Here is a 14,869-nt window from a genome sequence, read left to right on the forward strand (position 1 = left end):
TATAAAATTTTTACCCTTAGTATATGGTTAGCCTCTTAATTTCTTAAATCAGCCCTTTCAAAAATAGACAATAGCCATATATATATATATATATATATATATATATATATATATATATATATATATATATATATATATATATTCACTGCCACACACGTGTAACTTTTAATTATTTTAAGTTAGACGATTTTATCGATTGCAAAGATTTTTAGTGAAGTGCAAAAAGTTCAAATCACTTCTCAAAGATCCTTCACATTTTAATATAATAATGTAAATATAACATATATTTTATTGTAAGCATATATATGTATACTAGTCTAGGTGTACGCGCCTTGCACGTGTACCTTACTTTAATGACTTCAAACATTATATTAAATAGGATATTTGTTTAAATAATAAAGATGTAGAAAATAATTAAATTTAATATCTTTTGAGTATTAAAAGATGGAGAATTTATTTATTAAATCTAATCTTTACCAAAAATATTTTTAAAAGTCAATCGACATTCATCTACCATCTGTAAATTGTAATAAAATAATACAACGATAGAGACATCAAAATAATACAATTAAATCTAATCTTTACACACAAATATTTTTTCAAAGTCGTCCGACACTCATCTACCACCTGTAAACGATAACAAAATAATACGATAGTAGAAATACAAAACAATACAGCTAAACCTAACCTTTATATAAGAAAATTCCTCAAAGCCGACCAACATTTATTTATCACCTGTAAATTGTAACAAAATAATACGATAAAAGTGATATCAAAATATTACAATTAAACTTAAATTTTACGCACAAAAATCTCTCAACGCCGATCGAAATTAATCTGTGAACTGTGAACTACCACAAAATAACAAACTAATAGAGGTATTATGATAATACAATTAAACCTAACCTTTACCTAAAAAAAAAAATTTCAAAGTCGACCCACATTCATCTAGCATCTGTAAATTAAAATAAAATAATAAGATAATAAAGATATCAAAGTGATATAATTAAACCTAACCTTTACACAAGAAATTCTTCAAAGCCAACCAACATTCATCTACGACCTGTAAACTATAACAAAATTACAATAGTGATCACAAAGCTTTGATTTTGATCCAACTAATTCTTGTCTGAGCAAAAATTTTAACCCTAAAGAATGATTTTAAATGAAAACAAAGAAGTTATATATATATATATATATATATATATATATATATATATATATATATATATATATATATATATACACACACACACATGTTGAATTCTATTATTCTGACAAAAACAGTGAAGAAGTTGAGGGTTAAAAAATCAAGCATTCACCGTCCATCTAGACATGCAATCGAATCAAGTTAGGTGAGCATCAATCATATTCTCCCAATAGACAAACCGACTTTTTCTCTAGTTTAACGTACATCTCAATATTTATAGAAGTATTGAGAGTATTATTTTACCATATATTTTAGGAGTCTCATATATTTCTAGTATAAAGAAAAATATTAATTAATTCTCCTACCAAATATTATAGGAGTCTCATATATTTTAAGAAGTCTAGTTAATATAATAAAAAATAATTAAATAATAAATTTAAAAAATAGTGAAAAGACAATTTTGTCTAAACAAAAGTCTTTTAATAAGAATAAAACTTCAAATCACTTTTTTTGAGGGTCTTCATACTTTTAATATATTATAGATATAGATTATAGATATAGTTTTCACACTTTTAATATATTATATATATGTGTGTGTGGACTTGATCTACTTCCAACTAATGTTATGCATTAGTAAATGAGGTTCAAGTTTAGGCTCACTTTCAAAATTAATTAAAAATTGATGCATTTAAAACTAAATGAATAAGACAAACGCATTTGGCATAGTTTAATTAGACTTCATATTCCATTTCAAGAATCCTTAGTTATATGAATTAAGTTAGATAAAGTTTCAATCAGATGTACGGCATGTCTTATTTCAATGAATTCTTAATTGTATGAATTAACCTGTATATTAGATATTGTGATGGAATTGACAAATTCAAGTTGGCGTGCTATCAATTGAAATATTATAATAACAGTAACAAATATAATCAAGATAATAATATAATAATTAAAAAATAACACTTTTATCTATTTTATTGTAATGAATAACAAAAAGTTTAATTCATAGTTGAAACATATGCAATATGAACCTGAGTGCCGACCTCAAGACCATTTTGAGCTGGAAGCAATTCCAAAAGCTACAAAGGTAAAAAAAAAAGTAAGCTAAAGTGAGAAAAATAAATTATTGAATCATTATAAAATTAATTAAGATGCGCACAAGCTGGCACATAATATGATTATATGAAAAAAAAATAAAAAAAAAATAAGTTTATTAAGCAAAAAATACCAAGAGAAATTAGACTTACTTGGAGAAGAATCTGGAGTCAAAATTTCAGATCTAATTCTTCGTTCAATATTTATAATCTTTCACTCTTTATGATCTATGGAGGCATGCTTGTTTCGTTCAATTTCGAGTAAATATTTTTAACTCAAAGAAAAATATGAGAATTTATCAAAAGGAGAGAATTCATTATCTAAATTTACCTGAAAGAGAAACACGATAAATTATCAAAAAAGAAAATTCAGTGTCAAAATTTCACCTGAAAGAGAAACACAAAAAAATATTAAAAGAGAAGAATTCATCTTAGGCCATATAGTTTCAAACAAATAGTACAAATCTTAATTGGTATAAACAATAAATTTCCTACGATTATATATAGGGATTTATTAGGTTTGAACTCTAATTTACATAGCATAATTCTAATTGAACTCTAATCTACATAGCATAATCCTAGCTTGTTTTATTTTTTAAAAATAAGGTAGATTTTACTTTTGTCAAAATAGTACTCCTATGCGGCAACATGTGCCAATATAGTAGCTTGTTAGGACTCTTATGAAAGACTTTTTGCCAAAAATAATGATCTCTTTATTTTCAAAAAATATATATTATTAATATTTATATTTATGTGTATTTGAGAAAAATTATAAAAAGGCGATTTTATTTAAAGGAGTCTTTTAATGAAGAGCAAAAAATTCGAATTACTTTTCAAAGGGTCTTCACACTTTTAATATATTATAGATTATAAATATAGATTATAGATTATAGATATAGATATATATATAAAAAAAATTTAACCATCAGAAGTTTTAAGTGGTTAATGAATCGTCACTTTTGCATTTGTCATGCAGACTCTTTTCCTTGCTGCTAGAGGCTAAGAGAGACTCGTCGATTTGAACCATATTTGTTGTACGAATTTTTTTTCTATATTTAAAATCTTTTCTTATTTTTAAATTTAAATCTTTAGAAAATTTTAATTACTTACCTAAAACTTTTAAAAATTTGATACTTCTTATATTTTTCTTATTCTCAAATCTTCTTAAAATCAACTTTAGTTGATTTAGAATTCTCAAACTAATGAAAAATATATTAGTTGTCATTAATTCTGATGACTTCTAATAAAGAAAAGTTTTATTATAGATATTTAATAAATTTTCAACTATTAAATATTAGAAAAATAGTAAAACGACAATTTTATCTAAAGCAAAGACTTTTAATAAAGAACAAAAAGTTCAAATAATATTTCTAAGACCCTTCACACTTTTAATATAATATAAATAGATTATAAGTTATAGATATAGATTTTTATAATTTTTTGACTTTTTCTTTGCCTTTAGTGTCTTTTTTTTATTAAAAAAAAAAACAAAAAAAACCGTGCACACGTATGGTACTTAGGAGTTTAGTAGTTTTTTTTTCTTTTTCTATTTCTGCCAACCATAATATTTGCTTGTTACCATATATTTTAGGACTTTTAATTTTTTCTTTTCATATATATTTTAGGATTCAATATTATAGTTACTGTTAGTTTTTTTTTTTTCTTCTGACTCTTCGAACCATTATATTTACTTGTTACAATATATTTTAGGACTCTTAGTTTTTCTTCTCATATATATTTTAGGATTCAATATTATAGCTAATATTATTAAAATAATTAACTAATAATTTGAGAAAAATAGTATAAAGATAAAATTTTAATTTTGTCCTTTATTAAAAGATTTTCCAATAGATAAAATTATTTTTTTACCTTTTTTTCTCAATTTATTATTATTATTATTATTAATTACTTTCATATTATTAATTCCCAAAATATATGGAATTAATACTTTAATCAATATATTAAAAAATATATATTTCCTAGAAAATAAGTTGACTGGTTTGAATTTTTGAAAAATATATACGTGTCTTTTTGACCAATAAGGTCTCCAAATAAGTTTTGGACTCTTTCCACTATTTTGTTCATTTATAACATTAATATTAATGGCTATTTTTTGTTGTTTCCTTAATATTAGGAATTTGGAGTTATAATAAGAAAAAATTTTGTCACAAATATATTTATATGTAATTAATCTTTAATTTTTAAATATTAAGAAAAAAATAGTGAAAAAACGATTTTGTCTAAAGCAAAAACTTTTATTGAAGGATAAAAAGTTCAAACAATATTTTTAAGGTCCTTCACACTTTTAATATATTATAGATGTGTGTGTGTGTGAGAGAGAGAGCCCCCTTTTTTAAAAAAAAAAATATCATTTCGAACATTAAATAATGAGAACTCAATAGGAAGAAAAATATATTTAGAACAAAAATATGTGTGTGTGTGAGAGAGAGCTTTTTTTTTTTAAAATATCATTTCGAACATTAAATAATGAGAATTCAATAGGAAGAAAAATATGTTTAGAACAAAAAGGATCTGAACACATGCCATTGCCATCACTTGAAGAATATTCTACTTCATTTGAAGATTCAGAAATTCAAAACTCCCGAAGCAACACAAACAAATAGTGAGATATATTCTTTTATATTGTAAGAGGGAGTTTCACCAGCTGAAGAAGGCATTTCAAGGGTAATTTGGACATTTGAGTTATAATAGAAGAATATGATTAGTCTAAAAAGAACCTTACTGTAGCTACTAAAGAAAAATTTGGGTGTGATGACTAAGAGCCCGGATTACAAAAATTGTTTTTTAGTTTAAATGATTAAAAACATAAAATAAGTGTTTTTAAATTAAGCAGATAAGTGTTTGAATAGAAGTGCTGAAACTGAAAAAAATATGTTGATGTGTTTGGTAAATAAGTGTTGTCAATCACTTTTTTGTTGTCAAAATGATTTAAATATTCTTAAATCTGTTAACACATAATAACGTGAATTATTTATAATTTTTAATTCTAATACTTCAAAAATAATTTCTATTTAAATACACTTTTAACGTAAAGTAATTATGCCAGATCAATTTATAAATATAAGTCATTTTTTTCATTTTTAAATATTAAAAAATAAAAATTTTAAGATATCTTTTATATAAATATAATATTATATTGTAATATTGAAAGTTTTTAAACAACATAAAAATTTTAGGAATGAAATAAACTATTAAAAAGAATTAATTTTTAAAATTTAAATAACAGTATCTATATGAACGAATAGAAAAAAACTTACCACAAGCGATAAAATTTTTGAGTGTTTTCTTATATAGTGATGAATTCTTTAAAAATAAAGGAGAAAAATAAAAAAAAATTGGAGGAAAGAAATAAAAAAAAGCGACAAAAAAAAAATCAATAAATGCTAGAAAATTTAGAGTATTATTAAAATTAAAAGAAAATATAAGAATTAAAAAAATAAATATTTTGATCAAATCTAAAAAATTTTTTATCTAAAAAGTAAAAGATTAGAGATATTCAACTTCTCAATTTTTGCTTTTTTTAATCCTTTTTAGCTTTTTTTTTAAATTTTTTTAAATTTTATCAAACACCTAAAAAAATTTTTTTTTAAAAAAAAGACTAACAGAGTGATTAAAAACTAGTTTGACCATATTTTAATCCTATCCAAACACCCTCTAAATTATGCTTTCTCATGTAATCATACATCACCGTACATATCCTTACTTTTGCAAATGAGCTTTTACAAATCAATTTCCCCCTTTTGTTTATAGGAAGCTAACCCATCTGTATAACAGGGAAATTGAACCATGCAATATTGCACAAAGATGGGATTTGTTAGGATTAAGGGTGGGAGGAGAGGAAGAGATTCGAAATTTGCAAGGTAACGCATAAAATTGATCCGACGAAAGTGACATTTAACATTGCGAGATTTGGGTGTAATGGTAGGAGAGTAAGAGAATAGAGATGTGATGGGAGTAATTTTACCATGTCGTTGCCGGCCAGCGGAGGTGAGGACAGTAAAGGTGATTGGAGGAGAAAGAACCAAAGAGGAGAGGAGAGGAGAGGAGAGGGGAGAATAGACTATGGCGGCTAGGGTGGATGGAAATGCAATGAAGAAGCGGTGTTAGGATAAAGATAAAAAGGAAATGTGAACAAATCCTCCGATTAAATGATATGGACGACTGAGGTTAAATAAGGTGTTGGGTTGGGTTGTGGGCTAGGTCCTGGATATGATAAATTGAGGATTTAAAATTGAGTCACTTTAGGCTCAATTTATCAATTTTAGATAATATTGAAGATTAAACAACAATTAACGATCTAAAATAATTAAATAATAAAAAATTGATTAAATTTTAAAATTTTATTTGTACCATATAAATTTAAAATAGAAGAAATAATGTGTATTATTTAAAAATGATGTAAACATTATCAGAACTTAAAATTGTTAAAATTAAAATATTTTAAAAGACATAAACTTTAATTGACTCTTCAAATGCTGTCAATGCTACATAAATTATGTTAAAAGTGTTATAAATTTAATAATTAATAATTAAAATATCTAAAAATTATCTAGCAAATTTGACTGACTCTCAAAATTTTACTAAAATTGAGACATAGAGAAAAACATATATTATCAGATTCACAATAATTAACAATTTAAAATCATTAAAAATCATATTAAAAAGGCCTATTAAAAATTTATTGTCTATCCAAATTTTGATTATATCACATAAATTGATACAGAAAAATAACATATATTAGACTCGTGCTAACACGGACATCAATATCTACTTATTCAATATATAAACTTGGCATTGCTTCTCTAGTTGTTTTTAATTCTAATTTAATTAGAAATTTTCATAAATTGAGAAATGAGTGGAATTTGCTTAGTCACATAAGAGAAGTTTATCACATTCTTGCATCCATTTCATAGCTAGAAAAATTATGCTTGTGACAATCAAAATATATATATATATATATATATATATATATATATATATATATATATATATTACTCCTTTATATAAATGGAAAGTTGGTGTACTACAATTTTGTTTTATATGAGAAGGGTTTTTAGGTAAATATCACTTTGGGTAAATGAAGGCTATTTCCCCAACAATGAGGGCCTTTTGCTAAATATGCCATTTTCAAGAATCACCGACGACAAATGTGTGGTCACTGTTATTTACAATTGTTTTCTTCCATTGCCTTTAATAATTTTTCCAAAATTTACTTTCCCTTTTCTTAATAAACAATCGAAGAAAAGAGGTCGAAAAAGTCGGGTGTGTGTACTTTCTATTGATGAATTTATGTCTGGAATTTATGTTATTGCTGTGACATTGATTTCTATTGATGAAGAAAACAGTTCAAAAAAATTAGGAATGTTGCTTTATTTTTGCCTTTTTAACTTCTGCTAAATGGTATTTGTTTAATACCGAGTTAATGAGAATACAGTTTACTTCCTTTTTTCTTATCTTAACAAACAAAACGAAGAAAATAGTTCAAAAAATTGAGGATTTTGAGTGATTTTTGTGTTCTTAACTTCTGATAGTATCTTTCTTTGTTATTTCTATTGATGAATACATGTGTGAAATTTATGTTATTTCTATGATATTGATTTCTATTGGTGAAGAAAACAGCTTCGAAAAATTGAGGATTTTGCTTATTTTTTTCCTTCTTAACTTTTGGTAAATGGTATTTGTTTAATACAGAGTTGATAAGAAACCAGTTCTAAGATAAAAGAAGCCATAGTTTTCTCAATTTTAGATCGAAGGGGTAAGGTCTCTATACCCTCTACCCTTGCCTTACCTCACTTATAACATTTCACTCGGTAATGTTGTATCAAAGTAGAGCAAGTGCGAGGCAGTTCATAGGGAGCAGCAAATGGAACTTTGGATATTTCACTTGTGTAACAATTATAATGATGTTGAAGTGAATACAATTGGTTCAAAGACTTTAAAATCATTTCAACCCCAAAACTCATCACTTATGACAGCCCACTCAGTCAAATGGTATAGGTTTCTTTCATTGAATTGACAAAGCTCGTCTTTTGCTATTACTTAAACCAACATCAATTGTTAGAAAGTTAAAATAATATCTTCAGTGTAGTCTGGGTCTGGGGAGGATAGAGTGTATGCGGACTTTACCCCTACCTTGTCGTAGATATGCTATTTTCAACAGATCCTTGGTTCAAAAAAAGCAAAATGCTCCATTTATGAAGACATAAACAGTAACAATAGCAACATAGTAAAGGAAATAGAGGCATACAAGACAATAAGTAGTAATAAAAAATAAGAGTAAGAAATTGCTTAGTAACCTATAAAATTACACAAGTGATCTCCTAACACAATTTTACATAGTTAAATTACATTAATTAAATAAAATTCTTTTACACTGTATTCTATCGGAAATAGCCTCTCTACTTCTTCGGAGGTAACGGTATGAACTGCGTATATTTTACCCTTCCTAGAACCCATTTGGTGGGAATACACTGGGTTTGTTGTTGTTGTTTTTTTTTTTGTTGTTGTTGTTGTTAGTCAATATAATCAGTTGCTAAGTTAGCCATTTTACTCTCATCGACGTCACTCATATTCCTTTCTCTAACTATCACCAGAATAAACATTGCCAGAGTTGGTTATAATAGTTTTCTTTTTTGCACCTTTTGTTCTTTATTTATGCTATTATACAATCTTTCATTTACTAGGTAAAGTTTTCATTACTAGATGTAAGTATCATTAATGTTACAGATTCTTATTATCTCTAAGGTATTCAGTTACGTACTATGTAATCCTTGCATATGACTTACGATTTAGTGTAACTACTACTATATGTAGTACTATATGTAAAATCCTGATAATTTCATTTATGAGTATTTCAATTTAAAAAAAGAATGTTAGTAATCTTCAAATCTTATTTGTTTTTCTTTCTTTGCAGTTATAACTTTTGTACACAAACTTTCTACTTCTGCTGTTGTACAGTGTTTCTCTTAGAAGGTAATATTTCAGTTACCACATTCAAATGAGATATCTTCTTATTCTACTTTTACGTATTCAATGCACACTATGATCTTGTGTTTCCAATTATATAACCTAAATTTATTATATGGTACAGTGTTTCACTTAGAAGATAATATTTCAGTTAGCACATTCAAATAATATATCTTCTTATTTTGCTTTTCCACATTCAATACACACTATGATCTTGTGTTTCCAATTGTATAACCTAAATTTGTTCTATTTTATTTTTAATCCTATTATGTAACCCTATGTTTTCTTTGTAGGAATTAAAAAAAATACCAAAAAAATATAAAATAAAATCAATGCGAAATCAAATGTCTCAAATAAAAAGAAAGATGGCTAATACCCAAATGAAAAAAAATTTCCGACGTCGTCTTGCTTACAAAGAAATATCATCCGAACAAAAAAAAGCACTTCTTGAACGACGAAGAGTACAACACATCTGTTGGGAAGAAGGTATATGTTAGTTTGTGTTGAAGGAGATATTTAATGATAGAAAAAATGAAATCAACATACTGTATTCTTCTTTCTGAAGTTGTTCTTTTGAAGCTCTAGAGGCTTGGTTGTTGATTTCTTGAAATGATGTGGCATTGACCATCCGAGGTGGTGGTAACTCTACTTCATTTGAGTCATTTTTATCAACTGCATCCACTATGGTTTTTTTTATCAATAATCCAGTCGAATGTGTGCAATGGTGTTTCATATTTCAAAGTTAGTTGTTGTATGCGTGCATCTGTTATCAAATATATGTGAAACAAATGAAACATATCTTGATAAAGGGGATATCATCACCGTAAACAATTGCTTTTACTTGATTGTCCTGAAGAAATTTTTTCCAATAATAGTAATATAAGAGACTCTCAATATTTATAGTATCTTTAATATAATTTATACTATACTATTTTCTCACTACTTATATTACACTCTCTTTCATTCTTGTTAAATATATTTGCAGGTTGGCCAATTTTCCTTTTACAGTTACTTTTGAGTTTTGTGGAACAAAGGAGTTTGTGAATTTTGTGAAATATTGTTCTTCCTTATTTGCACCACTATGAACATTTTTGGAGAAAAAAACTACCAACTTACCCTCTATCATCTATCCGACGGTTCAATAGGCCAGTCATCCCCTTAATATACATTCTAATACATTTCCTTCTTTAGTTCATCATTATTCCATATTGAAAGAATACAAATTACTGAACTATTTACTCTTTCAAATGTATTCAGATATTTAGAGGACAAAACTAGCTTACATCAGCATTTGAAGACTCAGAATGTTCTGGTAAAAACTCTTTCAAACTACTAAATTCATGTAGCAAATTATGGTACCAAAAGAATAAATCGATTTCTCATTATGAAAAATAGCAATCTTCTATGTAATGAATGTTTTGAGCACAATGATTTAGCTATTCAAAAGTTACAAATATATTTATTCAACAAAGCAATGTAACAACCAGAAGTAGTGGTATGAACTGCGTAACACTAGGTTTGTTGTTGTTGTTGTATCAATTCAATCACTGTTGTAATAGGTTAATCCTTGATTTTTTCCTTGTAATTGAAATCTCCAATATTGCAGGTGTGACTCCATAACTTTAGTTTTGAATATCTTGTTTACACAATTGAAAAGATCTGTGATAAATCTAGGGAAAATCCTTCTTTATAGCAGGTAACTTCTCTCTATCATAGGCTTATCTGTAATCAATTTACAAGATAACTGCAAATTGGTATATGTATTAAACATAATGCATGCTGGTCAGATAAAAAACATAGGAGAAATCTACAAAATCATTTGGATTTTATTTAAACGGCTCCATAAGTTGCTTGTCTCTAATTCCTTATCTATTTAAATCCAATTTCAGTAAACTGTTAGCTCATTTCTTGTGGTCCTGGCGCGGTTATGTTTTCTTATGTCTTCTGTTGAGTTCTCAGATTTTCTACTTGTTTACAGTAGTGAGCAAAAAATCACTCCTATATTTAATAATCTTCTTTGTAATGAGGGAAGCGATAATATAGAAGCTGAGCTTTTTAATCACAAGTATATTATTCCCGAAAGGAGTTAATTCTATATGGTATTTTTCATGCAGCTACTCTCTTCTGTTACTGTGAATGCTACAATAAACTAGCAACACATTTCCTTGTGTTTCTTGTGCAATATGATAGTTGATGGTCATTATGGTTAGAATTTAATTATATTTTCTTGCTCACTCTGATCACCTTGAAAAATTTGGAAAGTAATGGATGCTCTGCTCTTGATTATTCATGGATTCTAAGATGGATGCAAACTTCTGCAGGTTCCATCAGGAGAGGTTTTGACATATGGTGACGATAGTTTTGTTCAATTTGAGGAGGTTGGAATCAAAGAAACACAGAAGGCTGCATTTGTTCTTGTTGCTGGAAGCCTCAGAGGAATGTCTTGGGTACAATGGAATAAAGGTAGAACACATGAAGATTTTATGTGGTTGGTAGATACGGTGGTACAAGCGGCACCAGTGGTGGATACGATGGTTCTGGTAGTAGCAGTGGTGAATACAGTGGTTCTGGTGGCGGCGGTGGCTTAACATAAATTGTGGACAGTTGTAGTATCATGACTACTAACTTTTTATTTGAAATAACATAGTTGCAAACCATTTGAATTTTATGACTTGATAACATTCACTATGAAATGGCTTATTACCATAAAATACTCTTATTTCAAACTAGTACTTATTAAGAGCTGTTAGTTTGCTTCTACTTTTGTAGTTCTGTGATATAGTCTCTTCTATTACTCTTTCTTATTCCTTTGAGAGCTTGGAGCAGTTAACTAAAAAACCAATCTTTCTGTGCGGATGGCAGAGTCAGCAAAGGGAACATCTCCAACTGTGAAAGCAAAAGAGAAAGAGTAAGATTCATTATTTGGTATTCACTATTTTTCCTAAATTCTGACGAGGTCTATTAACACTTATTTAATACTTTAAATACATACTAAAATAGATAGCTTCCTTTAACAGTAATATTATGTAATACCAAACCAGTTTTAAGCAAAATTATAGGAAGCAATGTAGATAAGATTCACAATGCTGATCCATTGGTACTTGGTATATAAGAGACATTCAGATAAATAGCTTTCTAAAAATGAGAATGCCAGGAACAACAATATTGGATGACATCCTTCAAAAAGGGAATGATACAATGAAGTACTTTTTTTTTTATAAAGAATAGTTACTAATAAGCTTTTGTTTATCCACGTCTTTCTTTATGCATCTTGAGTAGTACAGTTATTGGACCAGTAATAATTTGTTTTTGTCCTTGTGTCATGGATAATTACTGTTTACATTATTTTGTGATAGATCTGGATGTTGGAACATTACTCTTGCTATGTTGAAGGTGATGTCGCAACACAACACCCGAAGAAGAAGACATTTAAGAAGTTCAATTCACAAAAGCCGATCTTAGTTTTCCACCACTGCTACCAACAATGTACCACAACTCTAGAACTGTTTGTACCAACAAATGATTATATGTAATACTTTCACAAGCTAACAACGTAACAATGTAATCTTTGTTCCACATACTATGAAGCATAACTCTTTGTACCACATATTATGAAACATAACTGTTTTATCTTCAATCATATCTTTGCCTGTGCGGGCACACTAGTATGTATATATATATATATGGTCTTGCTAACATACTACATAAAGGTAGTATGTTAGCATCCTCCCCCTTTTATTAATCTCCTTAAATATCCTTATCTTTTTTGGTCACCAAATTAAAATTAGGGGCATTTTTATCATTTCACTCAAATAGCCCAACTCTTTTGCTTCTCTTTGATTTCACCCGTAACTTCATTCTTTGTGCACATCAATGGGGAAAAGAGATCTGACACAAATCGGGTTGTTAAGGCTTTTTTTTTTCTAAATCTTTTTTTCTTTTTAAAAAATTTGGCCAGCACACTAAGGGGTCGTTTGGTAGAGTGTATTAAACAAATTAATGCATGCATTAGTTTAATGTGTATTATCAATATCTTGTTTGGTATATTTTTCATCCTATGCATAATTAATACTTGCATTAGTTATACACTCTATTGTGTATTAAGGTATGCATTATTAATACCACCATTTTCCTATGTATTAGTAATACAAAGGATTCCAACACATGCATTAACTTAGTTAATGAAAACCTTGCCACTCTATGGACTTAGAATTTCTCTGTTTCTTGAAGTCAAAATGCAACATAAAGACAACCTCTTTGATGTCATCGACATCAAAATCATAATCGACTCGAGGAATTAAGTGTCAGGAGCAGGTAGAAGAATTACATGAAGATTTTTTGAACGTACTGCTATTTATGTTGGAGTTTCTGTCATTTATGTGGAGGTTGAAAGAAAGAAGCAACCTTTAATGGAGATTTACAGTGGAGTCTAAGGTGTTCCCACCTCGATGGGATGAGGGAATTATGCCATCCCAGCTAAGTTCAGCAGAGGGGAATACTCCATGTGGATCAATAACTGACGGGAAGGTTAGAAATTGATCCGCAAAAATTGCCGGAAAGTTTACTGATAAATTCTATAGTTTGAGTGCACAAAATTATAGTGTGGAGGGTATTTTTGTAAGTAAATATTATTTTAAGAAAAATTATTCAAAATATATTATTTCTAATATATCAAACCAAATAATGTCAGTATTACTAATGCAAGTATAACTAACACCAGCATTACTAATGCGAGTACAATTAATGCACCATATTCAACATTATTCTTATACACTCTACCAAACGATCCCTAATGGAGGTAACATAATTTCATGAGTTCAAAAAGTTTATTATGCGAATCTACACATAAAAGATTATGTGGTGTCCCAGTGTCCCTCTTATTACTTTTCATAAAAGTAGTATGAAAATTTCTACACAGAGAATAAGTTGCACGGGTGAAAGAAATATTTTTTTCAGATCGAATTCTTACTTTTTGTGCTTGTTAAAGAATTCTTCTCGTAATTCAAAAGAACGCCATGAAATTGGAGGTTTAAATGCAAAGACGAATAAGATTTGGAATCGAAACAACAAGGATAAGATTACCCCACAAATTTCATCTCTATAAGTTTCCTTCAACTTCACTCTATTGAAGGCGGAATATCGAAATCCAACTATTTAATTGGATATAACAAACACAATTGTTTAATCGAATACTCCAAATTTCCTGTTAGTTTGGATAAATAAGTGATACTTATCTTGATTCTTCCATTGTTGTAACATACCAGATTGGAAGGGTGAAGCTGGATAGAGAAAGTCGAAAGGAAGTTGGGATGTTTGATGAAATGACAAAAATATCCCTATTTTTAATTTGGTGGCAAAAAAAGTAAAGACATTTAAGGAGATTAAAAAATAGGGAGGATGCTAATATACTACCTTCATGTAGCCTGTTAGCAAGACCCATATATATATAAGAGAAACATGAGATCGGTGATGTGGCGTTCTCTAAAGACAAGAATATTATTTATATTTTTTGTGATTTTTTTGATATTTTTCTCCATGAAAAATACAATTTAAAAAATTTACAAAATATTAAAGATAGCCACATTTAATTTCTTTCCACATTAATGCTATTAATCTCCATTTTAAAAGGATTTTA

At 27.9% G+C, this 14,869-nt stretch overlaps 1 protein-coding gene across 1 annotated transcript; it reads left to right on the forward strand.

Moving 5' to 3' along the window:
• The first annotated feature begins 6,072 nt into the window (after positions 1–6,072).
• On the forward strand, positions 6,073–11,828 carry LOC107874800. The gene is made up of 5 exons (XM_047414521.1): positions 6,073–6,128; positions 9,182–9,240; positions 10,220–10,274; positions 10,492–10,546; positions 11,556–11,828. Exons 1-5 carry the CDS (start codon positions 6,073–6,075, stop codon positions 11,820–11,822), a joined length of 492 nt encoding a protein of 163 aa, XP_047270477.1. The 3' UTR covers positions 11,823–11,828.
• Positions 11,829–14,869: the final 3,041 nt, after the last annotated feature.

Source organism: Capsicum annuum, chromosome 6, assembly GCF_002878395.1.
Source record: "Capsicum annuum cultivar UCD-10X-F1 chromosome 6, UCD10Xv1.1, whole genome shotgun sequence".
Taxonomy (NCBI): Eukaryota; Viridiplantae; Streptophyta; class Magnoliopsida; order Solanales; family Solanaceae; genus Capsicum; species Capsicum annuum.